This window comes from Chiloscyllium plagiosum, unplaced genomic scaffold (assembly GCF_037043375.1).
Source record: "Chiloscyllium plagiosum isolate Xiang-an unplaced genomic scaffold, Cpla_swu_hap1 HiC_scaffold_3, whole genome shotgun sequence".
Classification (NCBI taxonomy): domain Eukaryota; kingdom Metazoa; phylum Chordata; class Chondrichthyes; order Orectolobiformes; family Hemiscylliidae; genus Chiloscyllium; species Chiloscyllium plagiosum.
Genome location: NW_028270141.1, coordinates 134,021,154 through 134,049,008, shown reverse-complemented (window position 1 = coordinate 134,049,008; position 27,855 = coordinate 134,021,154). Strand labels below are relative to the sequence as shown.

At 43.6% G+C, this 27,855-nt stretch overlaps 1 protein-coding gene across 2 annotated transcripts; it reads right to left on the bottom strand.

The window, feature by feature from the left end:
* Positions 1-642: 642 nt before the first annotated feature.
* On the bottom strand, positions 643-27,528 carry fosl2 (FOS like 2, AP-1 transcription factor subunit). 2 transcript variants are annotated; one of them, XM_087983526.1, is made up of 5 exons: positions 26,983-27,117; positions 20,144-20,392; positions 15,405-15,533; positions 12,542-12,649; positions 643-6,007 (listed from the first exon to the last, which is right to left on the bottom strand). In XM_087983526.1, exons 1-5 carry the CDS (start codon positions 27,094-27,096, stop codon positions 5,477-5,479), a joined length of 1,131 nt encoding a protein of 376 aa, XP_087839652.1. In that variant the 5' UTR covers positions 27,097-27,117; the 3' UTR covers positions 643-5,476. The 2 variants fall into 2 exon arrangements, with proteins under 2 accessions (XP_087839652.1, XP_087839656.1); XM_087983530.1 differs by lacking the exon at positions 15,405-15,533 and having other exon boundaries at positions 26,983-27,528.
* Between the last annotated feature and the right edge of the window lie 327 nt (positions 27,529-27,855).

Here is a 27,855-nt window from a genome sequence, read left to right as displayed (position 1 = left end):
CTGGGTCTCGTATTGTTCATGCTACATATGTACTGGATATATAACAGGAACGTGGTGGGGATGATCAGTAAGTTTCAGATTATGATAACACTGTGAAGGGTACAGACAGGGTCAATAGAAAGCAGCTCTTTCCTTAATTGTTGGGTCAATAACAAGGGGTCATCATTTTATCATGAAGGACAGGGGATTAAGTGGGGATTTGAGGAAAGATGTTGTCATACAGACTATGGTGGGGAGACTGGAATGCACTGCCTGGGAGGGTAGTTGAGTGGAAAATTTTCCAATGTTTAAAAAGTACTTGAACACTTGAATTGTCATAACATTTATATAGGCGAAAGTGGGTACTGCAGATGCTGAGATTAGAGTCAAGGCACAGCAGGTCAGGCAACATCCGAGGAGCAGGAAAATCGATGTTTCGGGCAAAAGCCCTTCATCAGGACATTCAGCAAAAAAAAACAAAATATGATTCTTGACAAGTTAACAATTTGCTTTCTTCAATAACTGAATCCCAACTTGAATGCAATCCATTTTTGCTGCAGTGTGTAACACAGAAATTTCACTTCCCGGAGTAGCTCAGAGTGTGTGCAACGTCTCAGTACATCAAGGCTATGATCCATATTGGTTCAGAAAACAGCAATAATCTAAAATATTGATTTGTTGTTTAATAAATACTGACACGTACAATTTTGAATAGCAAAAGTAGACCTGACTGACTTTTTTTACAATTATTCATATTTTCTTTAAAAAAGAACAGTTAATCATACAGATTTACAATTCCTTATCATGGTCCCCGTGTGATAGATTGGAGATCTCAATGTTTTCACTGCATTCATTCCTGTTGCCTTATGATCATTATTGATGTCTAGTCCATCCAGCACAACATTTATACACCCCTAGGGAAGTCATGTCTCTCGACCTTAGGCCCAGTTAAAGTCCCTTTCGTTTACCCAGTTGTACTATTAATTCCTCTATCTACGGTAGTGGGCTCGGACCCTAATAACAGACGTTTACAATGTTTCACATCTTCACCTGTGGAGAAATTAAATTCCCTGGATTCTCCTCCTCATAACTCATTCTGAATCAAGTTCACAAACCTATGGGACTCCTCAACTCCCTCACCCATCTGATCATTTCAAGCATTTTTAAAAATCAAAATCATAAGGATGGTTTCATCGAACCACCATTTGACTTGCCTTACCTCCTCTCCCCCTCCTTTTTAAAGTACAGGACAGGACAACAGCTCTGAGCATGTCCCTCACCAAGTGCACTGAATATCACAAGACTGTAAACTGTGGATATAAAGGCAGACATTCTTGAAAAATTCACACTAAAATCTAATGTTTCCCAATTAAATCTCCCTGAAATATTTATAATATGATCCAAGGCCATCCAATGTTTGTCACCTCTTTTGGTCCTGCCATTATATAACATTCCTGAGAAGTCTTGGCCTTCAATCCACTCAGGCTTAGCAGCCCTCACTGGCCCTTTATACTGCACAGTACTAATTTAAATTCCAGCATTGAGCCTTAAGAGTTGAGCACACTGGGAATACCAAGTTATACTGGTGACTCTACATTACTTTACACCTTTGTACAACTTCAGCCTAACTGCGGACGATATAATGCAAGTTTGAGATGAATTGATTTCCCACAGTTCTCATTTGGATTCTGGCTGATCAGTTTTGTATCTCCAGCAACTTTTCTCTCTAGGCCTTTCCAACTTTCGCTATGTTTCTTTATCTCTGTTACCAGTCTCTCAGGAGCTAGGTATATCATCTGAATCATAGCCAATCTGTACTAAGTGATGTAAAATTTGATTATTGTGGGCAATAATACCGAAATGCTGATTTCATCATCACCTCTTTCATGGTCAATTTGTGCAAATATCTGAACATGCAAAGTATTCTGGTCTATGATGGGTCACTCACCTCAAAAGAATTTTTTTTTAAAATTTAGAAATAAATTCAACAAATCCTTTCTTTAAATTAACCCAAAATAGAGGCACTTCTACTTCTGCAGTCTTTTTCTCATGCATTTCCTCCTCAATCCCTGCAACTGCAATTCTCTGAACTAAAACCCAATCTGCTCTAAGCATACACCCCAAGGTTTAGCTAGCGGTATCAAATTGACCTGCCCACAGCAGTAATGTTTGATCAAGTAAGGACACAAGGCTAAGTGAATACAAATCATTTGGCCCAACAAGTGTTGATTTATCATCCAACACAGCAACATTGCAGTATGTAGTAAGTGGTCCCAACTAAGAGCAGCTGTTCAGTATAAGCAAAAGGCCCCCATAAAAAAGCTAAGGTGCTCAATGAGCCATTGAGTGAAACTTCCTCCAGTAGGTTTTCAAATGACTCAACATTTTAAAAAAGATGTACATCCTGCTGAGTGTCCAAGTGTACAGCTCAGATAGTATCTCCCTCCTCATCATAATATTTCTCATTGCCTTTTCTCTCTGACCGCAACACTGAGCTAATGCAATCCACACTCCTCTGAACACGTACCTAGTTCCTTCCAAGTTTCAAATCCATCACCAAACACATACTTCCGCCACCTCTCTTCATTGTCAAAGCTATATTCATAGCGTCATCTCCTAACCTTGTTCTCTCCTAGGAGTTCGCAACATGGAACTCCACACCTCCCTCATTCATTCCCCCCTTCCTCCTGGAAAATGTTGGTTTATAAAGGTTCAGGCCTGATTCCACCCACCCCCCAATTCCTTCATGCCTGACCACTTATCCTGAACAGTCCAGGCTCATAGCTGTAACATCATTTTGCTTAGCTCCTGGGAATTTTCAGAGTATCACAGAATCCCTACAATGTGGAAGCAGGCCATTCAGCCCTTTGAGTCCACATCGACCCACCGAAGAGCATCCCACCCAGCCCCACCGCCCTATCCTATCACTATTTCCCATGGCTAATCCACCTAACCTGCACATCTTTGGACACTATGGGCAATTTTGGCACAGACATTCCACCTAACCTACACATCTTTGGACTGGTAAAAATTTTGGGCACAACAGAAAAACGATGCTGTACTGTCCACCAACATCACTGTCCCTCAACCCTCACTCTCGCCTGGAGCAATGCCACGGGTGGTCAGCTAGTACAATATGAAAACCAGTGTAACGTTTTTATTGTCAAAAATCAACAGTTCATTGGAGACCTGCTCGAACAGTAAACACATTTTCTACTATGATCAGTCAATTTTAATTCAGGAAACAACCAAATAAAACCATAAACATAATTCAAAGAGGAATTAAATAAACAAAAGGCTGGAAAATGCCTGCTTCATGTTTGTTGCTGGGGTCTGTTCGAGAAATCAGTAGAATAAAGCAGACTGGCCCCCAACAAATTGATGGTTCCAATCAAACAGGCAATGTGGTGTGGTGGTGTTGAAGGGGAACAAGGCCAAAGTTCTGGCTCTCCCTCCCTTCTTACTGTCTGTTGACTGCATCCATGTCGCCTAGCATCAAAAGGTGAAAAGAGACAATTGGGGTTTATTGTCCACCAGGTGTAATGGGGAAAATAAAAGAATTTATGCCCCATTGCAGAAAAAAAGGGCACTTTCAATCATCTCACTGTTACATTCTACACAACAAAGCCTCTACCAATCAGAATCAACTTGTCAATCGATTGGCACTCCCGGCTCCATATAAAACACTGCTTTCCCTTTACATTGGCACTCTTGCAAATTGTCCAGATAAGTGTAAGATTAAAAAAAAATTTGACAAAGTGTCTTTTTCTCTGCAATGTGAGAGCTCTTTTCTCCCAAATGACTACTTGTACCATTGTTGGAAATTAATCCATTTTGCATAGAAACTTTGCTCGCATATTGACTACAGGGAAAACATCCTGGGGCGTTGTTTTCAACCACGGTCATTAGCAAAAATTTGACATTTCACAAAAGTCTGACATTTTCCAGCCTCTGGGGGAAGAAAAACACATTTCAATGCTCCAGAATAGATGTTTGTAGTCTGCTGCCATAAGCCTCACAGTCCAGTCCGTGAGCGAATAACAACGACCTTTCCAAAATCAGGACAAGCCAAAAATCTTCAATAGAAATCCATTTGTTCCACTTCAGAGTCAGAGGGGTGTTGCGATTTTGGGGGTTACCATGGAATTTTCTCAGAAAAAGTGGACATTTCTTGGACAAGAATCGATATTGATGAGGGAGGTCCCTTGATCGACCTCAGAAGAACGAATAAATAATTTTGTCATTCCAACACCCACCACCTTATCCAACTGACCCTAGAGTGGTCAAGTGATTATGCGTTTGCCCTTAGTTCAAAGGATAAGTTCATCCCAAGCATTAATTACTCTGCACAAAGAGGTCCAACACAATTTCGATCCTTTTGCTGGGCGTTTCAGTAGTGTTCTCGATTTACTTTCAGATACACAAACAGACCGGCACACACAGGTGGGACTACTCTTCTTAACACTAATGAATACCAGCTTTCCTAGTCCTCCTGTCATCATTACATAAGCAAACCTTTGAGCCAAAATTCCACATCCTGTCCTGACTTCATCAGTCCCACAATCCTTTCATTTTCCAACTTGGAGCTTTTACAGTCTATTTCCATTATTCACTTAAATTTAAAAAAAATATAAATACTACAGTTAAAGTCAAAAGGCAGAAGGGGTATATGGTTGAGGTTGGAAGGGCACAAGATAATCATTCCGCTGTAATATTGTGATACAAGTCCTTTTGCTCTATTAATGCTGAAATCCAAAAGGTTTGACAGCAATTCCAGTATTGCAAAAACTTTTCAGAATATCACTGAGGCATGTCAGAAGCGTCACAGAGTAACTTGTTCTTTACAGGACATGAACGTCACATTAGAGAGCGGTTTCCATCCCAGACTCTGCCGGTAACGAAAGAATTGCAAAAATGGAGATAGCACGAGGTTTAAAATTAAAAGTACTTGCGTGGTCCAAAACCTGAAGTGATACACTGTGGATTGTTGACATCTCCCTGTGTAGTAAAACCTTTGAGGAAGAAAAGAAAATCAGGAAAGGATGTTTCAAAATGGAGTTCAGAACACAGGCTTCTCCTGTTGCCTGGTATTGGTTGACTTTTGACAGTTTGGAAAGGGCTGATCATCCTGCCGATGGGTGTTGACATGGTAATAGCTTCCTCGTGGCTGCAGTTCTCCTGCTCCCACCCCTCTCAGCCTCAGACCATGGTCCACCACAGAATGCTATTGATAAGTGACTACATTCGGTGGTGACTACCACATCCAAGTTTCTTGAACTATTTCACCTGTCTCCCCACCCCCCCCAATCCCACTTCCCTCCCCCAAGCAATGATCCCAACCCTCTCCACTCCCTAACCCACACTCCCTTCCCCCCGCGAGTCTGAAGTGTTTATAAGTAGTTCGATCCCACAAACTCTGGTCAGCACAACAAAGTCCATTTCCATCTCTCGCGATATCCCGTGGGCTGGGCGGTGGAGAGGATTTCCCACACATTCCTCAGAGAGCAAGTAAGGTTGGGGAGTTCAAGGAGTCCGAAGATTGATCGCCACTGCTGCTGCTCCTGCGGTGGGCCTTAGAGCAAGACTCTGAGGCAGGCTCTTGGTCAAGGCTGGGCACATTGGGGTAAGTGAAGACTAGACTGGCAGCACACGGGGTGATGTTAGCTGCAGGCGTGGAAGTCACCACCACTGGCGTGTTTAGGGGTTCAGCCTCCAGGAAGTAGCTGTTGGCTATGGAGATGTCAGTCACCGGCTTGATGACCGACCTCTGTGGTTTGGACACGGCATTGGACATGGCCAACTTCGATTCTTCTTCTTCTTCTGGCTCCTGCTTGACCACCACCGAGTTAGGCGTCCGTCCAGCCCGTGGCTCAGGGGACGGGGAATGTCTCCTGCAGTCATTCCCAGGCGCCATTTTGCAAACAGGTTTGTGGGCGACCAGCATGAATTCCAGCTTCTCCTTCTCCTTCTGCAGCACAGCGATTTCTTTCTGAAGACCAGACTTCTCCTCTTCAAGTTTCTCGGTTTCCTGAAAGAAAGAAAAGATAACAACACAAAAAAAAATTATTACTTCATTTTCCACATGAGCGAATGATGTGTTTTTTCCCTTCCAGTGAGCCCACACACTGCGAATTTAAGGGCAATACGTGGGGACCTAAATCGATCTCCAATTCGTTTACATGTGAAACACAGCAGAGGTGCAGCTGTGGCTCAATTGGCAGCACTCTCAATTCTGGACCAAGGGTTCCTGGTTCAAATCCCACTGCAGGGCTTGACCTGACAGCCCAGTGCAGTACTCAGGGGATGTCATACTGTCAGAAGCACTACATACCAGAGGAGACTTCAAACCCAGGTCCCACTTAACAAGATGTGTGTACATAAAAGATCCCATGGGGAAGGGAGAGGGGCATTGTTCCTGCTGCCTTCACCAATATTTATCAGCATCACAAAAACTGATCAGTAGTTATCACATCGCTGAAAATGAACTGCTGCCTTTCCTGCATTATGGCAGGAGCTACATTTCAGAAATATTTCATTGGCTAAGGACCTTGGTTATGCAAGGCCCTATGTAAATGCAGAATGCTTCTTTCTAAACAAGTTATATATTTGGATGTATCTTTGTTTCTTTTCTGTATTCCTCTTCCTTTTCTTCATCTCTCTCTCTCGCCTTCCTTCCTTCTTTCTTTCTAATCAAGTGGAACCTGGCAGTCCTCTTCACTGTTATTGTCCCTAGTCCAAATCCAAACGTTGCCATGATCCAGTGGATGTGAGATACTGCCAGCAAATCCCACACACCTCTGAATGTGCTGGTCTGGTTCATAAGTGCAGGAAATTTCTTTTGGTTGCCTCTCACGTTTCTTTGATTCCCTTCTGCCGGGGTCTGACAAACCCCCACTTTATGTCGTTACAGTCGGGCAATCATAAAGGGTTGCAAACCCTCCAGGATTGTCAAAGACCCTCTCAGACTTAAAAGATTAGCCTCCGGGAGGCAAGTCATAGGGCTATTAAAGTAATGTCAGACTTTACCATTTCCTTCAAAAACATTTGTTTGCTGTAAAATTGAGAGAGAAAAGACTGTTTGGCTGAACATTAGGAATTTTTAAAGTGGTTAACAATAGTAATAGGAAGTCAGTCCATTGTAAAGACAGAAGCGTAGATGTAGATGAGTTCTTGAGCTAAAATCTCAAGGGTAATGTTCATAGTTGGCAAACCGAGTAGATACGTTACTGAACTAAAGCCTGACAGTACACGTTTAAAACCTGTTAGGCTGTGGAAATGTTCACAGAACAGTTTCCTCCTTTGATGTAATTGTGCAGCCCATTGTACCCTTGCCAGTTCTCTGCACGTGTAATTGACATGCTCCCACTCTGCTCCCGTTTCCTGCTGCCCTCGTTTTTATTTCTTCAGATAATGACCTTTTGAAAGCCACAATTAATTCTGCCTCCACCACACTTACAAGCAGCACATTCCAGCAGCACATCCATTTAATGTATCACTCATTAAAAATTGTCTAATGAAACTTGGGCGTCGCTGGCTGAGTCAGCATTTATTGCCCATCCCTAATCATCTTGGAGAAGGCGGTGGTGAGCTGTCTTCCTGAATCACTGCACTTCTTGGGATGTAGGGAAGTACACAGTGCTGTTAGGGAGCTCCAGGATTTCAACTATAGAATCCCTACAGCGTGGAAGCAAGCTATTTAGTACATCGAGTCCACACCAACCCTTGAAAGAGCACCCAACCCAAGCCCCTACCCTTCCCCCATAACCTCACATTTCCCATGGCTAACACACCTAGCTTTCACGTCCCTGGACACCACGGGCAACGTAGCACGGCCAATCCACTGAAACTGCACATCTCTGGAGTGTGGGAAGAAACCCATACAGTCACAGGGAGAATGTGCAAACTCCACACAGTCACCCGATGCTGGAATCGGGTCCCTGGTGCTGTGAGGCACCAGTGCTAACCACTGAGCCACCTTGCCACCCCTGCAGTTCATCTTGCAGATGGTACAGACTGCTGCCCTGTGCATTGGTAAAGGGTGTAAATGTTGAAGCTGATGAAATTTGTGATAATAACGCAGGCTGCTTCCTCCTAGATGTTGTTTATTCGCTGGTTGTTGGAGCTGCACTCATCCAGGCCAGTGGGAAGCATTCCATTACATTCCTGCTTTGTGTCTTTGGGAAAACATGCTGCAGAAATCCTAGTCTTTGAACCGCTCTTGCGGCCACAGTATCAAAGATGGCTCGTCTAGTTCAGTTGCTGGCTAATGATAACCCCCTGTAATATTGATGGCATAGGATTCAGCAATGGAATACCATCAAAGACTATAGGGGGCTGGTCAGATTCCATTTTAACAGGGATGCTCATTGCCTGGCCCCATGCCATTTGCCAGTGGTCATCCCATGCTAGAGTTTTCCCAGGCCTTGCTTCTCTACTGAATTTAGGGAGGCGGGAAAATCATTGGCAAAGAAACTGAAGATCATTGGGCCTAGGACAGTGATCCTGAGGAACCTTATCACAGTGCAATTTTTTCCACAAACTGTGGGTGTCACTGGGTGGTCAGTACTTGCTGCCCATCCCTAGCTGCTCTGAAACGGAGGGGATTGTGAGGCCGTTTCTATTTTTTTTATATCATTCACAGGACGTGGGCATCATTGGTTAGGTCAGCATTTACTATCCATCCCTAATTGCCCAGAGGGCAGTTAAGAGTCAACCACATTGTTGGGTCTGTAGGCCAGAGCAGTTAAGGATGGCAGTTTCCTTCGCTAAAGGGAATTAGTGAACCAGATGGGTTTTTCCAACAACTGACAATAGATCCATGGTCATCATAAGACTCTTAATTCCAAACTGTCTTTTCCAGAGGAAAGCTGAAAAGTGACCTCATTACTATGGGTCTGGAGTAGAAGAGAGATTTTAAAAAGACACAGTGGACAATTTTTTATACAGAGGATGATTTGCATGTGGAATGAACTTTCTGAAAAAGTGGTGGATGTGGGTACAATTACAATGTTTAAAAGACATTTGGACAGATACATGAATAGGAAAGTATATGAAAAATTTGGAGGGATATGGTCTAGGAGCAGAAAGGTGGGACTAGTTTAGTTTTGGATTATGTTCGGCATGGACTGGTTAGACCGAAGGGCCTGTTTCTATGCTGGATGACTCTCTGGCTCTATGTGGCCTGCACCAGACAAGGATGGAAGATTTCTTTTCTCAAAGGCATTAAATTTACTGCAATGTCCTGGGACTGAGTTGATTGACTTCCCATGACCGAAGCCAGCTTCCTCTGTGCTCCAACTCCAAGCAGTGGAGAGATTACCCCTGGATTCCGAACATCTCAAGTTAGAGCTCATGGATACCATTTTCAGTTAAATTCTGTCTGGATATCAACAGCAGACACTCCTAGCTCAGCTTGCTGTGTAAAACACTTTTTATTTCCTCATGCCATCGTTGCTTGAGCACTGGTGTCCTTTGGTTCTTCATCCTTGGATCAGGGGGAGCATTTGCTCCCAGTCTACTCTGTCCACATCCCCCACGGTTTCAAATACACCTCACTGAATCTCCTCTCAACCTCCTCTTATGCAAAGCCCCAGTTTTTCCAATCCATCAAATGTAACTTGACGGTCCTCATCCCTGGAACCATTCTTGTGAATCTTTTCCCAAAGTGATGCCCTCAGCTGGATGCATTGCTCCAGTTGAAGTTGAATCATTCTCTATGTCTTCATTTATGAAGTCCAGCGTTCCATATGCTTTATTATCCATTTTCTTGACCTTACCTGTGATCCTCAATGATTTATTTACAAATACACCCAGATCTTGTACCCCCTTTTTTGGATTATGCCCTTTAATGCACTCCCTTTCTTACCCAGTCAATGCTACACTCTCGATCATCTACTTTATCCTCATATTTTATGCTCATTTGCTTTGGAGATAACAACCTTCAAGTTGCTGCTCTCTCTCTCTCTCTCAGTTCAATAAAGTCTGCCTTCAGGACCTTACCCCCAACACCGCTATTGGTTCAAGGTGCATGATGTCAGAGACACCCGTGACACCCCAGAAATGCCTAGCTCTTCCCTGAGCTGCCGAAGCTGGGCTTCTTAAAGCATTTTTTTTCTGTTCTCCACATAAGCCAGTCGCAATATTATGAACTAAGTCCCAGCTGCACAGTTTAGATGAATCACCCATCACACCAGCAACGCAGAGACTCTCAGGAGCCTCCTACACTAGCTACATCATCTTTCCCATTGACCCATTCGGACTCTGCCCACAAATGTGGTTATTTTTTTAAAGTTCATTCACAGGATGAGGGCACCTCTGGCTATGCCAGAATTTATTGCCCATCCCTAATTGGCTAGAGGGCAGTTATGAGTCAACGATATTGTTGTGGGTCTGGAATCAAGTGTAGTCCAGACAAGGATAGTAGCATCCTTCCCCTAAATGGAAATTAGTGAACTAGATGAATTTTTCCTGACAATTGATTCAAGGTCACCATCAGACTTTTAATTCCAGATTTTCTTTGATTTCAAGTTCCACCATTTGCTTTGGCAGGATTCAAACCCAAGTCCCCAGAAGATTATCTGGGGTCTCTGGATTAACAGTAGAGCAATAACACCACTCGGCCACCACCTGCCCAGCACTGTCCTGCAGTACCAATGTATAACACGACAGAGACTTCTCCAGCCCAAGGTACCAGACTATGACTCCACCTTCAGAGAACAAAACCAAGGTCTTAAATAAATGAAGACTTGCAAATCAGGTGGCTTTCATAGGCTGAACTCTATATATTTGTGTTGGAGGGCTCCATTTGACAAACCCAGAACAAATAGGACTGGCTGGGAGCAGCTAAGGGAACTGGAGGGTTATGTCGCTGGTTATATTTAGTTTTCCTTCATTTACCTACACCGACGTCCCAACCTTGCCTTCAATCTAGCTACACCGCACCCTTGGTTTTGAGGTGGAGAGGGAAGAGGGAGAGAAACTGTGCACTCCAATGCATTTGAGGTTAGCTTTAAAATGACAATTGCTACACAAAAAAATACAAGGCAAGAAGATATTGTTCTGGCTTTGGGTATTTATTGAGTTTTCCAAGAGGTACATTGCCAATTGCTAATGTGTCAGGAATGGTGATGAGAACCTTTTGGTGGTATGCAGACTAGGATTTTTGAAGAAAGAAGAGTGAGGGGCCTTAAGAAACTGTACTGCACAGACAAGGACCAGAGAAAGGCTTGCCTCACGAACAGCAAGTTTCTGCTTGCTTGTGTGAAACAATGCACAGATCTGTTTCTCAATGTTGCTCTTTGCAGGGTGACCCGCTTCTGGCACAGACGCTTTCTTTGCAAGATCCTACATGTTGCTTTAGAAGACATGAAAATGTTTTGTGGCATCAATATTCTAGCAAACTCTTAAAATATTGTGATCGCAATCATCCTGGCAGAGTGCAGAGATTCTGACCGTTAAACATTTATAATATTTCAACTTTAAAGCTGGGAGAGTGCCTGACTAAGACAGAGCAGGGAGCACAAAGTGGACCAGCAAACTGCAGCTGGATAATTACATGCAACTCAGCACGCCCCGAGTTCCGCATGTGTGCGCGGCTTGGCACACCTCAGGTTCCGCCTGTGCGGGCGGCTCAGCGCGCCCAGAGTTCCGCCTGTGCGGGCGGCTCAGCGCGCCCAGAGTTCCGCCTGTGCGGGCGGCTCAGCGCGCCCAGAGTTCCGCCTGTGCGGGCGGCTCAGCGCGCCCAGAGTTCTGCCTGTGCGGGCGGCTCAGCGCGCCCAGAGTTCCGCCTGTGCGGGCGGCTCAGCGCGCCCAGAGTTCCGCCTGTGCGGGCGGCTCAGCATGTCCTGATCCATATGCTGGAGCATATCTCAAACCATATCTGGACACCCAGATCATTATATCCCAATCCACATTTGAACGCTTGGATCGATACATCCCAAACAACATCTGTACGCGTGTATATCAGTATATTCCTATCCACATCAATACCACCCGAACACCACATGACTGTACACAGTGCATGTATATTCCCAATGCAATTGCATGGATAAGTATTTGTTGAAATAAAGAGCCTTTTCTATGCTGCAGATTATTCAGTGAATGGAGCTGCCTTGGTTCACAGGAGGTGCTGTCTGTCACCTCGTTCCCACCTATTGATGGATTACAGATTGAGCAGTTGCAAGTGGCATGGTGATTTCAGGGGCAGGGCTAGACTGTACATCAGGAGGTTCACTCGAGCTGCCAGCTCTCTCCCCTCACACTCCCAGCAATGGCAGCCTGACCCCTCCAACTTGACTACACAGACTCTTCACATCAATTGGCAAACCTCAAGGCACCCAATTGGATGGACATTGACCATCAGTGAGCAGCCCCTCCCTCCTCTTCAACACAATTGTTTATAAAATAATTAACAAACATATTGAAAGTAAATGGACCATAAAGTAAAGAGACAATTTAGTTTCCAGTCTTATTCCTGGAGATTCAGGATAATTGTGGGTGTTTGTTGCCAGGGTATAACTGGCCTCTACTAAAGTTGGACACAGTTATATCCTCGTATACTTACGTCTTGAAGCCTTTCTGTGAGTTCACGACGTCTGTTCCGACATTTCGCAGCAGCCAACTTGTTTCTTTCTCGCCGAACTCTTCTCTTCTCTTCTTCCTCTGGAGTAAGCTGCTCAAAGAATTAAAAGCTGGCATTAGCATCGGGATTAGTGTTCACTGAGTGAATGTGACAGAGTGGGTTCTCCTACTGGTGACAGCTTTAACCAGAGATCACCAAATACTGGCCAACAACTGATGGGGAAGCCTAGTTGTATTATTGCTGGGCTTATCCAAATGCCCATTTGATGTGCTGGGGTCCTGGGTCTGAATCACACAGAAGGTGGAGCTTAAATTCAATCATTTTTTTAAAAATCTGAATTAAGAGTCTAACGATAACCATGAACTGAATGGCAGAACAACCATTTGGTTCACTAATGACCTTTAGGGAAGGAAACTGCCATCCTTACCTGGTCTGGCCTACATGTGTCTCCAGACCCAAAGCAACGCGATTGACTCTTGACTGCCCTCTGGGCAATTAGGGTTGGGCAATAAATGCTGGCCTAGCCACCAACACCCTCATCCCATGAATGAATAAATAAAAGCAGGCCCATTGACAATGGCAACCAGTGTTCACACATATTCAAGGTTACTGCATTTATGTAGCTTTCTGCACTCAGGTCACTTTTGGCCAGGACTCTAGAAGAAGTTTTCCCAAGCTCATTTCACCCACATCAATGACAAGTTAGTTCTCCCTCAGAATTGCACTGGAAAGTCCCAGACTCACGAGACCTGGTGTAGATCCAACCTACATTCATCAAACAAACTCCACTGAAATCCATTCGATAATGGGCATGTTCTTGGTTCATAATCTGTCTGCAGTTACAAAGAGAGCAGTAGACCACTGCATTAATACTCAGAATAAGTTTGGCTGTTAAATGTGACAGAATGCCAGCTGCCGTTGATGTGAAGAAAATACGTGTAGAAATGTAGAGTCACTTGTCAATATCACTCTTTAAAGGTGATCTGGGACAAAGAGCCTGGACCCCTCTATGATTCCAATAAGTGGTTCATGGGAGAACAAACTCTTTGCTGTTTGCTGCCTCTGTCTCATCCCTCCCTCAAATCACCCTGTAGACACTGCCTTAGACAGGAACCAAGTTCCGGGGTAACAACTGTCCCCAGATAAATGCTGGATGGTCCAGAACAGATCTTTGTCGTGTTTATGCAAAGGAAAACGATGATTTGGCTGTGACTTAACACCCATGCACACATTTTCCAGGAGGCAACACCAGAACAGAGACTTCTTTCATTTTCCCCACCTTAGCCCGCTGATGTGGAGGGGTCAGTCACATGACACCAGGTTATAATCCGACAGGTTTATTTGAAATCACAAGCTTTCGGAGCACTACTCCTGCATCAGGGGACTTCACTTGTTGAACTATAACCTGGTGTTTTGTGACTTCTGCCTTAGCTGACTGATACTGACCTGAATTGTAGAATTTCACTCATTAAACATAAAACACGTGCACGCATCCCACACAGACACATGTACATACAAACACACACACTGCACAAAAAGCACATATAACTTGATCATGATTACAGCATAAGTTAATAGTGACCATTGGTCCCTGTATTTTCACATGAATTTAATAAATTTAAAGATTTTAAACAGAAACTATTTGATGTGGACTGGTAAGAGAGAGAAAGGTAATAGTTTAGACTGGGTATTGAAAGCAAATGTGAACATCTGGGCTCAGTGAGATTTTGAGTGAAGCCGCCAGGTCAGGAAACAGGTGTGGACATATGTAGATTTATCTTGTCGCGAGCTCCTCGACAGTCACGGGGGCAGTGTTCAGGCAAAGTATTGGATACGGTTTTCTACTGCTGAATAAGGACAGGATTGTCTAAAAGCTTGACAGTCTGTTAACCAGATAACCCGATAAATGGGGACTAATTAACAGAGGAAACAAGGAAGAGCCATTTCTTCTCAGTGGCCTGAGAAATAACTGAGAAAAGAGCCAGAGACAATAATGTGGCAAAATGATGCCCACAGATCTAGAATGCTCCGTCTGAAAGGACAGCAAGAAAGGTTAAATTAAAATAAAATACCCTATTTCCTAATCAAACTGAACAGGGATGTTATTACACACCTCTGGAGCAGATGGGACTTGAACCCAGATCTCCAGGACCGGGGCAGGGACAGTACCACTGCGCCACAAGAGGATCACCTGGGAGGGGGGAAATTGGACGAATAATTGGAATGGAACACCAGCAGAGCTAAGGGGGCAACAGCAAAACAATTAACAGGAGACAGAGAAAGATATGAATGCAGAGCCAAGAGGAAACAGGAAGGGGAGAGGACACCAGAGGTGGGGTGGGATAAAAGCAGAGGGACAGTGCCAGAGCCAGGGGGCCAATGAGTGAGCAGGGAGGGGAACCAGGGGATACTAAGAGGATACAAGGCAGAGTTACTGTGAAAGTTAACTACAAACCCCCATGTACAGAATAGGACAGCACAGAGCACAGTCACAACCACTGACTAGTAGACTGCACTCCTGTGGATTTAGAGTCCTGCATGCCAGAAAAGCTCCTAAATAATCAATTGCTTAAAAAAAAACGAGGCGGGAGAAAATTAGGCCAAATAAACAAACAATGTAGCCCAAAACCCAGTTACACACTTCCGAAGGGAAACACTAGCAATACCGTCCAAAGCGCCTCCTAACATTGATTTCACAAAACGAGAAATCAAAATGGGATGGAAATCCGGAAAACAAAAAGGAAGACGGATGAGGAGTGCTAACCAGAGACGCTTACTGGGCTCCCCTACCAAGACTGAGCAGTCCCAGCTGCTGGCCAAGGGGAGATGGCGGGAACAGACCTACCCTGCAGTAACATGGCAGCTCGTGGTCACTTGCGGAGCAGCTCTGACGGTGGCCGTTGAGAAGCCCACGGCCCAGGTCATGCTGCTGCGTCGGATGGAGAAACGGCAGTGGCAGGCGGCAGTGGAAAATCTAAACAGAAGCAGGGGGAGGGGGAGGGGAATAAAAAGTACAATTTTTCTTTATACAGAAGAAATAAAAATATGGCACAAAAAACAAACAGCACAGAGGGGGAGAAAATATCAAGCCAATGACAATTACTTTCCAATCCCCTCTCTTTCCAATTGTGTGGAAACCTTTTCTCATTTTAGTTTTCCCACAGAATTCAGTCTCAGTGTAACAGGCGACAGGCGTCTCCAACTTAACCAACTGACTGTGCAATTCTCTGACAGAGCTGCAGCAGCCCAGCAGGTTTAGCCCTGGCCGGGGTTTGACTTCCAGCACCTCCACTGCACGTTGCCGATCGAACAAGATGGAATTGGATTTCAAACGAGGTACACAGCATTGCTTCCTGGATTGTGTCCTGTCTGTAAACGCTGTAATGTGGTACTGAGGGACGACGCACAAAACAAAAAAAGCCCTGTCTGATCTCTACCGTGGACATAAATGACCCCAAGGCAAACTATTTCAAAGAACAGCAGAGGTAGTCTGTGTGTGCTGGCTGGTATTTGTCAACACCTAAACCAAAAAAAAAGGATGTGGTCGTTCACCCATTTGAGAGCCATGCAGTGCACAAATTAGTCATTTCCTCTACAGCCACCAGACTTGTGGTGTGTTTCATTGGCTCTAACACACTGTAGAACAATACAAACGTTTCTTAAGGGAGAAAAAGTGAGGACGACAGATGCTGGAGATCAGAGTCGAAAGGTGTGCTGCTGGAAAAGCGCAGCAGGTCAAGCAGCATCCGAGGAGCAGGAGGATTGACATTTCGAGCATGAGCTCTTGATCAAGAACCTGACGAAGATGGCCATCAGATTTTCTTAAAATCTGACAGAGGCAAGGAGGGCTGTTTGCGTTCTCTCCTTCGCATGAAGTGGGTGAATTACAGCCATTTAGATAACGCGACTACAATGTCTGGGAGTGGGGAGTGAGATGGCCAATGGACAACACAAATGGAAGAGTTTCTATTGGTGTCAGGCAATGCATATTAAGGAGCTTAACACAGGAGATAGCTGGGATGGAGTAAACTGATGGCAGCCCTTAACAGACAAATATCCTTAACACAGCTGAATCAGTCTTATTCAGCTCAACAATAATGGAGTTGTGGTATCCAGCCATACACAATAATTAAGACGATGACTCAGGAATATGGGGACTCCGACAGAAACAGGCAAGTTCCAGTTAACAACTCACTTTGCTTTAATACCGGTTGAGCTGACTGTAGAATAAAATCAGGCATCATGCCCGAAACTGCCCATTAGCAGATTAGGGCAAAATTATATTTGTGTGAGAATGGCTCAACAGGTAGCCTAATAAAAAGAGAGAGGACTTTAGGATGATTCCAGGCACCACTTCTTTACAAAAGAGACAATCAATGCAACAAATGTTCAAACAGGCAATGACGGTCAGAGGTTTAAGTTACAATGGATTAGAATGGGAAATAGGGAATCAGTATTGTCAGAAAGATCCCACTACAATTATTCATCTTGTGACTTAGCAGAAGATATAACAGATGGATTCAAGAGTGAACCAATCTTTTGCAACAAGCTGAAACACTGAAAACAAACAACACGCATTTGCTTTTGTTTAACCAGTCACCTTCTTCTCATTCCTTCCTGAAGCCACAAAAACTTCTAATCTCCTTCAATCGCGTCCTTCAAGCTACAACATTTGAGCTTTTAAAAACCTAGGCTTGCCATCACCGAGTTACAATTGAGATTGCCTCATGATCTTTTGACCTTGGCATGTCATGACGCACGGCCCTCAGTCCTTCAAGATTTCACAATAAAAAAAAACTTACAATCCCTTAATACCTGAAGAAATGCTCAATAGAACATACCAGAAAATTCTACACAAGGTTCAATCATTGAAAGATTTCTCCCTCAGGATGGCAAAATAAAATTATTGTGGTTTCCTTATTTCATATCACAGCATTTATAAGTTCTCCAATATCACCAATCTCAGGCATATATTAATAAGAAACCTCCTCTGTGAACCACTTACACCAAGTGAAAAATAACCAACCTTCAAAAATGCGAGTAATTGGCTGTGAAGCACCTTCAGAGGGTGTGAAGTCAAGCTTTTTATTATTTGCAGTTGTGAGGCAATGCCAAATAAACCTCTTTCAATTCTCTGTTAGTCACATTGTCATGGGTGTTACATGAGCAGTATCTCATGCCAGGCAAGCCTCAAGTGACTGGACACGATGGGCACCTCAGTGTAGCAAGCTGCCCACTTGGTTGGGCTTCAAGCAAGAGTTGTGAATGGACTTGCACTTATACACAACCAGCAAGAGACACAGACAGGTTTGTCCCTCCTTTTAATCCCCTGGCTCAAAGTTCCAATTTATTCTCCTCCAGGTTTTAAACTACTTAACACCACCTTCCTGATTGCCTTCAACCTAAACACAACGCCAACTTTATTGCTGCTTCTCAATTACACTGTGCTATTCTGTTGCAATTGACAGGCTGTATTCTTTTGCTGTAATGTACAGCAGAAAAGCACTGTATGATTAACACTCAGAACATGTAATTATCTATAATATGTACTAGGATTGTTGTGTACTATAACATTCCGTAAGCACATCAAAGTGGTAAACACATTGTGTAACTGTCTTTAACATTTACTGGCTTTTATTCACTGCTGTTTAGAGGCAGTGATTTACACAGTGTATGATGCTCATTTTAATAGATCAGCATAGACAATCTACATTACTCTCAACAACATGGACTGTGTCTTATTTGATATAATGCACAAAGTGGGCATTATTTAAATATTAAAAATTTTGCAGAGTCTGTACTTTACATTGTCATGATATATGCCCTTAGCTGTAAGTATCTTCCGTGGTGAATTGCTATGTCAAAATATGCTATGTATACATCCTAGGTCCAGTAACAGATTCAGAAAGTGATTTCAGTGTATTAAAAATGCCCCAAGGTACTTAAACAACAAGAGCAGCTTACAGTTTAATATTGTGTTCTTGGTGGATACTTAAGATTTACAAAATATGATATTCCTTATAACATACACTAGCTGTGCTAGTCCTTTACAACAGATCAAATTACAATTATGAACAAAATGCAACGCAGGCGATGCAATCACGAAACCTGCCCAGTGCTGAATCCAATGGGACATGTTTCGAACTGTGATTATGTTTAATTGTACACCCATTTATAATGGTTTTCCTTTAATAAATATTTATGTATTTGCAAGCCAAATTTAAGAAAATAAAACAGTATTATTCAGGTCATACATAGGTGCTTTGAATGTAAAAACAGGGAAGTAGTATTGAATTTTTATGTGTGGTAACATGGAAATTAAATAGTTAAGCCAGAGATGGGGTTTTATGACAACTGCCAGGGGTTATGCAGAAAATGGTTGAAACTTATGGGGGAAAAAAAAAATTAAAAAATAAAAAATCGATGGCGGTATGCTTCCTTGACTGGAACAGACTCAATGGAGAAGTCATCTAATGAAGCATTTCAAAATGACAAACAGATTTTGAGAGGGTAAACAGTGAAAGATTTGTTACTAACAAGTGGAGATGAGGCTCAGATTTCTTTTCTTTATTAAATTCAGAGGTGAGGGTATAGCTAGTGAGGTGCTTTCTCCAGGGCAATAGGAGATGGCAATAAAACCAGACAATGCCAGCAACACTCAGACCCATGAAAAACAGAGGGGGAAGAGAAATAAATCTTTTGTTTTTTTAAAAAAGGAGAAATTTCACTAGAAGGAACATGAACAAGAAAGGCATTTCTTTTTCCTTCCAAGGAGATGATTGTTAGAATATGGAATAGGTGAACAGTGAGGCAGAAACTGGAACATAAATTCAAAGGGGATTAGATAAATTAAGAATAGTGCATCAGGAAAGAGAAAGAGGGGTGGACTAAAGTAAATACTATTGGTTAAAGAGCTATCACAGGACACATTTTGTGCTAGAAGTGGAGGTTCTTCAAGATACAAGATGACACTTGCCTCCAGAATGCCCTATGTACCGCCAACTACCCACTCCCATCACCATCTTGATACATAATACTAGAACAAAAAAAAAATTTCAATTTTGCACACAATTGAACATTTCAGAGATTGTGTGGACTGGGTAACAACAGAATCTTATGCATCGAGGCTGCTACAAGTTCCTTGTAGCAATTTGTCAGGAACGTCTGGAAGTGAAGGTGCTATTTCAACTAATGTCTTTCAAGTTGAAATATTTTGTGAAAAACCAGTGGAAGGAGGGAGTCTGAAGGACTTTTGGAACAAATATTCTCACAGCTGTCCACCACTGGGAGTTTCCACATTTGATGTTTGGGTCTGTTGTATACTGATTACCAAGACAATGATGGCTATGATCAGTCACCAAATCAGTCGCCAGGACGGTAAAGAGAGAATTCTACTTTTCCCACCCGAGATTTCCCACAAGGTGATTCATATGAAAATTTTGATGACTGAGATCAAAGGAACCAAAATGATTATCAAGGCTACGAAGAACAGGAAACTGAGCAGACTTCAGATGGTGAAGTGAATGGGGCTGAGGAGCTTTTTTTTTTAAATCTCTGCAGACACACATAATTGCAATCTCTCACCTGTTCATCTCTTTTCCTTCGCCCTGTAGCTCCAATGGTTTTGATCACCCCAGGTCGGTGTAAAGTGGTGGAGGAAGGTGACGAGATGCTGGCGGCTGGCAGACTGTAAGGGTGTGTCCGGGAGTATGGGCTAGACATTGAGGTTATAACCGTGGGCTGTACCATCCACTGCAAGTCCTGGCTGGTGGTAATGGCTGTGATTGTTGGGACAAAGGCACTGCTGGATCCTGGCATATCGGATCGGTATTTCTAAGGAAAGGAAGTTGCAAAGGAAAAAAAATCAAAGCCAATAAGTGCTTGTGCTGCAGTCCCACCACGTTAAAACAAAATCAATATTTCATTCATAAACACATTACAAGCGTCATGGGAATTTTTTTTCGCAAGTAGAGGCAACCATTTCTAGTTTCTAAAACTATCAGCGCTGCTACAGAAAAGTCTAACTATAAGCATCATCATCGTAACCACAGAGGTCAACACCTGCTCGACTTAAAAATAAATTGCATTTATATAGTGACTTTCACAACCTTAGGAAGTCCCACAGCATTTTACAGTCCAACTCGTAATGCTGGAAATCATACCTTGTTCTCCATTTTCTTTCCTTCCCATCTCCTCCCACAAATCATTGATTTGTAGATATCTAAAACTTTAAATGGGTACGGCAACATATCAGTGGTGTTACTGGTCTGATACTCTAGGAAGGCTGTAGTAAAAATCCAGGGAACAGGAGTGCAAATTTCAGTGTGGCAGGTAGAAAATTTTAATGCAGTTTAAAAGATAATGGAATAAGAAACTGGAAGCAGTTTTAAAACAAAACAAAAAAGCTGACAGTTGATTAGAAACGCTTTATTAAGTTTCATGAAAAAGACAATCCCTTGCCCCTGCCCAGTCTGACCTAAGTGACTCCAGGTCCTAGATAGCCTTTGAAGGGGCACTCAACTGTGTAAGAACATCTAGGAATGAGCAATGATTGCTGGTCTCAACAGAGACTCCACATCCACAGAACAACTAGAGCCACTGCTAATGTTAGCACATCCTGCAGTCCTGATTTTGAATCTATCACCAATGAGGCATTAAACCTTTGCAAATAACCAGGTCTACATTGTTAAAAAGGGGACACTCTAGTGAACATCAAATAATTCCAAAAAGGGCTGAGTTTCCAGGTCCTGTGGGCCCGCAGGCTGTAGAATAGACAGATCTGATCTAAATCGCTACTCTTCATATCCAAACCTAAAATGTGAATGTCGATCGTCCCAGATACAACTGAGCAGTCGCATTAGTGACTTGACCAAGAATCAAGTATATTGGCCTATATCAGACTTTAATCAGACAGATAAAACACAGAGCAAGGACGACAGATTTCTTTCCCTAAAGGACTTAGTTTGGTGATAATTCAACAGCTTCTCATTTTTTAAAATAAATTGTGACTATTTTTAAATTCCAAAGTTGTGAACTGCCAAGATGGAATTGGAATTCATGTTGCACAGATTACATGTTCAGATTTTGACTCTTCTGGAACTTTCCAGTTGTTGTATCATTCTGTGGAAGGAAGCAGCCAGCTGCTACACTGTATTGACTCAAAAAAGGCCAAGTGGAGAAACTATTTTGAAATTTACAACTAATGTGCTTTTAAGAGTTAACTTGGTAGCTGTAGTGGAAGAATAGGATTCTATAAAAAGAGGTCTAATGAAGAAATAGAATAAAGAACAAAGAACAATACAGCACAGGAACAGGCCCTTCAGCCCTTCCAAGTCTTCGCCGACACATTTAGCCCTTCCACACTAAAACTGTCTTCATTTATAGGATCCATACCCCTCTATTCCCTTCCTATTTATATGTATTTGTCTAGGTGTTTCTTGAATGCTGCTATTTTGTCTGCTTCCACGACTTCCTCTGATAACGCGTTCCAGGTACTCAACACAGTGAAAAATTTGACTCCCACATCTCTTTCATACTACTCTCCTTGCTCCTTGAACCTATGTCCACTAGGAATTGACCTCTCCTCCCTGGGAAAAAGCCTCATTCTTTCTACTCTATCCATGTCATTTGCACAATCTTATAAACTTCTATCAGGTCACCCCTCAACCTTCTGCACTCCAGTGAAAACAAACCCAGTCTATCCAACCTTTCTTCATAGCTAAAATCCCTCATACCAGGCAATATCTTGGTAAACCATTCTGTACCCTCTCCAAAGCATCCATAGCCATCCACTAGTGTGGTGTCCAGAACGGCACGCAATATTCCGAGTGTGGCTTAACTAAAGTTATATAGAGCTGCAGCATAACTTGTCAATCCTTATCCTTAACGCCCCTTCCAATGAAGGCAAGCATGCCATACATAGACCTATTTTTTTTCCTATCTTATCCACCTGCATTGCCACCTTCAATGGTCTGTGAACTTGCACACCTAGATCCCTCTACATATCTATACTCCTAAGGGTTCTGCCTCAGTTTTAATGGAGGGTTGTGTGCAAGAATGAAAGAATTGCATACCACTGCTCTGGCATACCTCAGCCAACAAGCATTCATGTCACAGCTATATACAGTGGATTTGGAGTGGCCCCCTCACATCAGGGAAGGAAACTTTGGCAATCATGACATACATCATCATATCGCAAAATGCTCAACCCTCAATCTTACTTTGTCATATATACAGACACAAGCAATCTCACATTGAATGCCTATCTCCAGTACCTGAGGTACACTGCTGGTGGGCCAACTCCTTTAACCACTGAAGCTTTGTGCTGATTAAACTCCCACAGTTGGACAGTGGTTTCCAGTGGCAGAATTGAAAGAATAATGAGATATGTCCAAGTCAGGACTAAGTGCAACCTGGAATAAATACTGTTCTTGCGAAATAGAAGAGGTGGTTTGCTTTGATGTCCAAACTATGAACCTTTCTTTTGATAATGATCAAGACAGCTAATATTCAAACCAGACATTGGTTACGAATTGAAAGTGGCCAGAGTATGGATGCTGTCTTGCAAAAGTGATGATGGAGCTCATCTATGGCAATGCATACAAGGCACACACCAGGAAACTAAAGTTAATGGCTGGCTCGGTGGCACAGTGTTTATCACTGCTGCCTCACAGCGCCAGAGACCCGGGTTCAATTCACGCCTCAGGCAACTGTCTGTGTGGAGTTTGCACATTTTCCCCATGTCTGCATGGGTTTCCTCCGGGTGCTCCGGTTTCCTCCCACAGTCTAAAAATGTGCAGGTTTGGTGAATTGGCCATGTTAAATTGCCTGTAGTATTAGGTGAAGGGGTAAATGTAGGGGAATAGGTCTGGGTGTGTTGCTCTTCAGAGGGTCAGTGTGGACTTGTTGGGCTGAAGGGCCTGTTTCCACACAGTAAGTAATCTAATCCAATCCTATCTTTCTGTGGCATTATCAGGCTGTCATCTCACTAAACTGTAAATCCTGGATGACTAGGGATATAGAACATATTTCATGACTTTCCTGGCTTTAAGGTTGATAAAATTGGAATGTGCATTAATTTTTTTGTAGAGGTTATAATCGATTTGTTCAGTGAAAAATGTCTATGAACAAACTGCACACTTATATTTCAATGCAAAATCAGTATTAAATATACATCACTTGTGTGCACAACAGACATGTGCCTGTTGCATATCAATGTATGGTAGTCAATATTTGAAATATAATTTGCCAGGATTGATTTGACCATACATCTCTTTCTCAACTTAAAAAAGGCATAACCTAAAGAGAGTGCCTGAGGCATCTTAGGGTGACAGTCTTCCTTATATTGGTTTATTTGCCATGGAGCTAGGAACCATAGGTAGCATTCCTTATTTGTGGACCTCGAGGTGAGGTGAGGTTCCTAGGCTCAATGTGCAAAAAGACCAGAATATAATTACAAAAACAAAAGGCATCAATTAATCAGTCAGTCACTGCAGGGCAACAAAGGCTGGTCTTGATCATGGCATTCACATCCCACAATATTCTAACTAGACCTGACAGCTGCCCACATTTATACCAGAGTACAGTTTGTCGAGCAAGTGAGCTTGACATTCCCAAATGGAATCTGGATATGCCTCACTGAAAAGCCAAATCCTTCCCCCAACCACCTATGCTGCTGGCATCCCTTTCTCATCTGTGCAGGGAGTCTTTCCTCATTAGAGACCCATCCCCTCTGACACTTTGTGATTAGATTAGATTAGATTACTTAGTGTGGAAACAGGCCCTTCGGCCCAACAAGTCCACACCGACCCGCCAAAGCGCAACCTACCCATACCCCTACATTTACCTCTTCACCTAACACTACGATGCATACATTATTAGTATTAAACCTTAATCCCATTCCCTGATCCACCCACTTTGGGAGTTGACAATTGATGGTAGGCCAACCTACCTTTAGGTTGAAACATTAAATCAAGCAGCCCTCAGTCCTCACAAAAAAAAATCTCAAGACACTATTTTGATGAAGAAGTGGAGCTTTCTCTTGTGCCCTGGCCAATATTTCTCCCCCAGCCAATACCCAAGACAGATTAATTGATTGTGATGCACTGATGGTTCTGAAAGGTGCTATAAAAATTCTACTGTTCCTTTTCACTTCTGCAGATACAGAATGCTGATTTAAGGAGACTGGCAAAAGAACTGAAGGAAACATAAGAATATTTTTGGTTTTTTAAAAATGCAAGTGGTTAGGATCTGGAATGCATTGCCTGAGAGTGTGGTGGAGGCAGATTCAACTGTGGTTTTCAACAGCAAGTTGGGTAAGCATCTGAAAGCACTCACTGGTCTATAGGGATAGGGCAGACTCTGACGGGCTGAACAACCTCCTGCTCTCCTGTGCCGATTTTGGAAGGAGGAAAACCAGTAGTGATGACAAGTTTTATAGAAGCCTGTCAATTATCCATTGGGTACGAGCTCAAAATCAGTTACTGCAAGCCCGTGGGGACAGATGCCAGACAGAAAGCTAAAGACAGAAAAAATGTAGCTGAAAAAGAAATCCCAGCTGGCCTTGGTCAGAGACCTCCCCCCCCCCCCCCCCCCATCCCGTAGTGCCTATACGAGCCCAGAGAGATGGAGGCACAGAGCACACACAGTTTGTACACTATGTATCATCGGGGTACATTTAATTTTCCATGTGTAAAAATGTTATAAGAGTCGAAAATTTCTAATCCGGCATGGTTTCAAACCACAAACTGTGGACGCCAACAAAACAGCCACTGTGTAATAAAAAAGGAGGGGGGGGGGGGGGGGTAAGAGAGAGAGAGGGAGCTGTGGGGTGTGGTCAGAGAGTCGCCTGTGTAGCTGTATATTGACAGTAAGTCAACATCTTAAATACACAACTGACAGAGCTCAGTCCACGGAGCAGGATGCAAAGTTAGGAGGCCCAGGAACGGCTAGTGTGGGTGGGCTGATTTGGAGGGGGGGTGGATGCAGTCAGTATCAAATATTAACATGAATTCCAATTAAGAAGGTGACAGATCTGAGAAGCAGGAACAATGTTCCCAAGCGCTACCCGGAAAAGGTATGGAGATTTCGGGAGGGGGGGGGGGGGGGGATCTTATTCTGGCTTGTGGAGCACAGGAAGGGGAGGGGGCGAGGTAAAGTTAACATCTGAAAGCGCTTCGCTACAAGTTATCACGTTGGCACCAAGGCTGGGGAACGATTTCCGCCGCTGGGCTGGAGGAGGAAAGTCTGGAGACTTTTATTTTGAAAAAAACACACACAGAAGGTTACGCAACCGATTTTGTAACTTCAGCCAACTCTTGCCTTGCGCAAGATTCCCTCCTGCTCGCCTCATTTCTCCATCAACCTTAAAGCCAGGAACAGTGTGTGAAAGATTGCATAAAGCAAATAAAGAGGGCAGGGCAGGGCAGGACGGGACAGGGCTGCAGTTACAGTGACAGCGCCCGAGGTAGACCTGATCCTGTACAGAAATGGGCTTTTCTCTCAAATCTAAATCAGCTATTATTCGGGTCCTTTTCAGTCAGACACTTCGTTTTATTTTTGTTTGGAAAGACGGGGAGGGCAGATATTCCGATATTTGGGAAGGTGCTTCCTTCACATGTTGTTTCAGAATAAGGACATTTGAGCCGCCTTCGGGTTACTCCGGTGAAAACCAATGCTACTTTCCAGACAGCTCTGGGATATGTAATGCTGGCGGGACTGACAGCGTCTGAATTCCATTCCCTTCCTCTCTCTCATTCCCAACCCCCCTGAAATCGACCAAGTTTGTAACGAAATATGCTGAACAGGGAGAAAGAATAACAGGATTGTGGGAGGGGCTAGAGAAGAGAGAATGTAGACTTAACAAGAGGGGACGGGGGTAAGACTCCTGGTAAAGATTGAGAGAGAAAAAAAAGTGAGAAATTCCTTCCCGCGGATGTAAATTCATGACTGTTCGCCCCTGACTGAAGCAAGTCATTAATGTCAAGAGTGTCACTTCTTCACGTCAGGCATCACCTGCAGACACACAGCGGGTGAAGGCAGACGCCGCTCCGCTCCTACAATCTGGTGAATCACACTAGCGCCAAGCTCCGCCACTACAACAGTGTGCCAAACACACAGTGCCAAGCTCCGACAGACACCCGCCGACTGGGAACAGGAAGCAACATACAAGCCACGAGTCCAGGAGTCCGGGCTGGGGGGGGGGGGGGGGGAGAGGAGAGAGAAACGAAAGGAGGACACACACACACACAGGGTCTGGTCAGCGACAGGTTACTGAAACTCCGATAATATAATCAAAAGAAAAACACAAAAATCATTAAGGTTCAGTGAAGTGGCACACTATGGGGAGGGGGAGAATCCAAAATGCCTCCACAAAATGGATTTCCGGAGGGTACAAGTGTGTAAGGAATCAGATCACTTCTTACCTGTGAAGCGCTGTTGAAATTGCTCGCGGAGCTGCTGAACACACTGTCCTGATGAGCTGGAGACAAGCTGCTGCGGGACGATGAGTCGTAGTTCACTGGATACTCCTGGTACATGGTCCCCCCCCACCACCAACACCACCCCCTCCCCGGGAACACAGGAAGACGGGGTTTTTTTTCCTCTCCCACTTCTTCTTAAAGCTGGAACCGACCGTCAGTCTCTCCCAGGTAAGTACAGTCAATATTTCAAACAAACCTCTTAGAATAATTCCAAAAGCAAAACTAAATAAAATCTGCAAGTCCGTTTTAAAAGAAAATAAAATAAACTTCTTCCTCAGTTAATTCCACGCTTCTGTCATGAACCACGCTTTAAAACAAGTCTTCCTCTCTGCAACAGAAAAAAAAATCCATAAAACTTCCTGGATTCGCCTTCCACATCAGCCCTCCTTCTCTTTCTAGGTTGAAACTTTAATAATATCTTACAGAGAAATAAAATCACAATTTTTTTTTTGTTTCCACACACTTCTCGGTCCCGTTTAGCGAGTCTGATCGCTTTTTTTTCCCCGCAGTGACTAATTATTTTTTTCGACTTTGCGCCGCCTCCCCCTCCTCTCCTCACTAACCCTCCCTCCCCTCACTCTATTAGTCTCGGGGCTTGCTGCTTACTCCTTTGCCCGAGCGTTGATGAGTCAGTGTTCTGGTATTAAACTCTGCTCTTTTTATTTCCAGCACGCCCGTGGCTGAGGATTCACGTCAAAACTGCCTGGTTCCGCCCAGTCCTCTCTCAGACTCTCTGGGAGGGAGGGAGCTTAGAGCTACTTTCTTCCTCCCCCTCCCTCTGACAATCAGCAATTCACAGCTTCCTCTCCCCACTAC